We start from the raw sequence: 3,435 nt of genomic DNA, 5'->3' as shown, positions 1-3,435 counted from the left end.
GGGGGGGGGGGGGGAGGGCTCGCAGGAAATCAAGTGCATATTGTGCTCTCACATCGGGTCCGGAGACCCCAAGGGTCTGAAACACTCAAACACACAGCAACCTGCTGGGGAACTCAACCATAAAATTACACAAAGCCACTGAGGCTACAGAAATGACAATTCAAAGTAAACTTATTTAATTCACCTTAACTCATGAAGCAGAGTTTCACAAAAACCTAAAATACTGTAGTGACCCCCAAATGGCCTTTTCTTTAGTGCCTTGCCCCTCAGCTTCTCTGGCTGCCCACAGCTGCCCACCGCCTCTCGTTATGGGGAAAGCCAGGGGGACACTGTTCCTGGCCCTGGGTCCATACACGGAATCCAGGAGCTGCAGGACCTGCAGACACCAGGACATTTTCCAGGTCAGCACCACCCCTTGAGGTGACGGTGCTCTGTGGGGACAATGCACAGCCCAAAGACACCCAGAGCAGGGTGTCCTCACCACTGGCCCGTCCTTTTTCCAAGTCTCATCAACTGCACTTCCACCCATGTCGCCCCAGCACCCAGTGCCCACTCTTGGGCGTCCCCGGCCCGCCTGGTGCCCTGTCACAGAGCAGCCTGACTGCACTGCTCCCACACCCCCACTGCCCTGCAAGGGACGGGAGGAGGAGCAGCTCTTTCCACTGACCCCCTGGCCTACTCCTCTCCACTTGCACCACACCAGCCCCCGGCCCCCAGGATGGCTGCCCAGAAGGCCAGGTGACCCTGCTTCTCCCAAAGGGGCAGCTCACACTGGCCAGCAGGGCATCCTGCCTATGCGGCTCCCACAGCAGTGTCCACCCTTCCTCAGGTAGCTGGGTCATCACCACACCCAGCAGAGGTGCTGAATGACTTCTTCTAAGTTTTTACTGAGCGACCGATCTTTGAGATATTTAGACCTGCAAGACAGTTCTCAAAATTCACTTTTATAAAAGAAAAATGTCCATTTATAGTAAGACAAAATTTAAAAGCTACCTATATTGCATCTAAGCATTAAAATATTTACTGGGTGTGTAGCTGGATTGTAGAGTCCTTGCTTAGTATATGCAAGGCTATAGGTTTTGTCCTCAGCACCGCAAAAAAGTACTAGTAATTATTCTCTATTGTTTAAAGATTGATTCCACATTTTCTACCATTAAAAATACTCTGTAATGAGGGCCAGTGTAGCCTGCTGAGCACATGTCAGGCCTAAAACTCCTGACCAACCATGCAGCAGGATGGCTGAGCCAGTTTCAGGTGGGGGCTTTCCTTTTCCACAGCAGAAACCATGGTGTTAATGCCATCGTTACTTTGCACAGCTCGAAAACCTACAGACTCGCCTTGAAGTCTACATCACAGCACACGGCACTCCACTTGGGCGTAACTTCTGTGTCTCCTGGTGACAGCTGTGATACAGAGGCCACCACAGGGACAAAACAAGCAAGCTCCTGGGCCCTTAACCTCTTGCTCACCAAAAGCACGATTTATGTCCTCTTCTGGTGCAGACGGGGACTTAAAAATGGTCTTTGCTAAAAACCATGACTCTTTCCTTGGGCCTCCAGATGCCCAATGGAATCCAGAGCAGAACAAAGCCTGGTCCCCGGTTTGTGAGACCGGGTCAAATCCTCAGCTCTGCACAGACTCATCTGTCACCTAGAGTGCCTGTTACAGGTGGAGAGACCAGGACTGAGATGACGACCAGCGGACCCTGGACAGCCAGCCTCCTGCTGCTGCGGGTGCCCTTCTGACCCCACATGAGGGCCAGCCCCGCTCCTGCACTGCAGCCACACCTGTGTGCGGACTGTCTCTGGGACGGAACCTCAGGACCTCCACAGGCGCAGTGCTACACCTCCCTTTCCATCATCACTGAAGCAGGGTCACTGGGCCTGCAGCCCATGTACAGAGGCACTCACTGTTGGGGTGAAACATCTCGCAGGTGAAGCGCATCTTCGGAGGACTCAGTGGGTAATCCAGTGGGAAGCTCAGGATGGCAGGAAAAACACCAAACTCAAAACAGGTGTCTTCAGGACCCCTAGAAGACAAGGAGGAGGCGGGCAGGAGCTCAAGCACCCCCTGCACTGTCCATCACAATCCTGGGGATGGAGCACTTCTGTTCCTAAGCGCTTGTGGACAGGTGAAACAGCAATCAGACATGCTCCTCTGAAGAGCAAGTGTGTCTCTCTGCCATTCCAGCTGCTGTCAATCTCGGGCAGGTGCAGAGGCCGAGTGACATTCACAAAGGTGGCAGCAGCCACGCATGAGGGCCAAAGTGTGGATTAGGGCCACCACTCAGCTAGAATCCATGGTTCTTACACAGCAGGGTGAAGAGGTGCAGTGGAAGGCTATTTAACTTTTTTTTTTTTTGGTACCAGGGATCGAATTCGGGTCCTTGTGCTTGCGAAGCAGCAGCACCACTGAGTTAATCCCCAGCCTTATTTAACATTTTTGAAGTGTTGGGAGCAATTCTGCGTGATTTTGGGGAAAATCATTTCATAATTAAATCGTGATTAGGGCCTAGTTTCCTGTCTACTGGCCAGCTACGGCATGTCAAGACATAACTCCATCTTGGCTTACGGTCACAGCTAAAACCTCAATGGTCCCTTGATGCTGTGAGGCTCCAGGGCAGGGCTACATCAGCTGGAGACTTCCTGGGAGGAACCAAATCTTCACCTGCATAGTTCCTTGTTGTTCTAGGGTCATCACCGTGACCTCTGAGTCATTCGCTACTTCAGTTTCTACTGATGTTCTGAATAAAGGTGTGGCAAACTCAGGGTCTGGGGTCTTTGATGCCTAGAATAGCACTCATCAGGCCAAAGCATAGCTTCTTCTCTAAGTCTCATTTTCTATCTATATATTAATTAATTAATTAATTCACCTGGTGCTGTCGTGGCTCGCAGAAGACTAGGGCCTGGTGCAGAGGTTCTGGGAACATCCCTTTCCCCGTTCCCCACATTGAAGGGCTGGGAATTTAGCTCAGTGGCACTGCACCTGCCTCGAAATGCAAGATCCTGAGTTTGATCCCTGGCGGGGGTAGGAATGTGGTGGGGTTTTAAACATGCCTAAGAAGTGACTTTTGTAACCTTGTGTAAGAACAAGTGACACTCTGTGAGGCTGAGGCAGGAAGATTACAAATCTGATGCTGGGCGTGGTGGTACATGCCTGTAATCCCAGCACTCGGAGGCTGAGGCAGGATTGTTGTGAGTCTGAGACCAGCCTGGCCTATGTAGTGAGTTCTAGGTCAGTCTCAACTACATAGTGAGACCCTGTCTCAAGAAAAAAAAAAAGATTACAAGTCTGAGCCCAGCCTGGCCAACCTAGGGACTTAGTGAGACTGTGGTTCAAAATAAAAAAGGGCCAGGAATGCAGCTCAGTGTGAAGGCTCTGGCACAAAAAGAAAGGAAGAAAAGAAAAAGGGGGAGGGGAGGGGAGGGGAGGGGA

At 51.4% G+C, this 3,435-nt stretch overlaps 1 protein-coding gene across 4 annotated transcripts in view; it reads right to left on the bottom strand.

Annotated features, from left to right (window-relative positions):
• The window catches only part of Ube2g2 (ubiquitin conjugating enzyme E2 G2), a 26,441-nt gene that overhangs the window by 3,203 nt on the left and 19,803 nt on the right, over positions 1-3,435 (bottom strand). For 3 of the 4 annotated variants that reach the window (XM_033768149.1, XM_033768150.1, XM_010636431.2), the window contains exon 4: positions 1,899-2,029. In XM_033768149.1, coding sequence (XP_033624040.1) covers positions 1,899-2,029 — 131 coding nt within the window. The remainder of the gene's footprint in view (positions 1-1,898; positions 2,030-3,435) is intronic. The other variant, XM_010636433.2, reaches the window with a different exon arrangement.

The sequence above is a fragment of the Fukomys damarensis genome, unplaced genomic scaffold (genome assembly GCF_012274545.1).
Source record: "Fukomys damarensis isolate Sample0158 unplaced genomic scaffold, DMR_v1.0_HiC HiC_scaffold_24, whole genome shotgun sequence".
In the NCBI taxonomy this organism is placed as follows: Eukaryota; Metazoa; Chordata; class Mammalia; order Rodentia; family Bathyergidae; genus Fukomys; species Fukomys damarensis.
The sequence above is the reverse complement of the archived record's forward strand: the minus strand, read 5'-3'. Positions and strand labels throughout refer to the sequence as shown.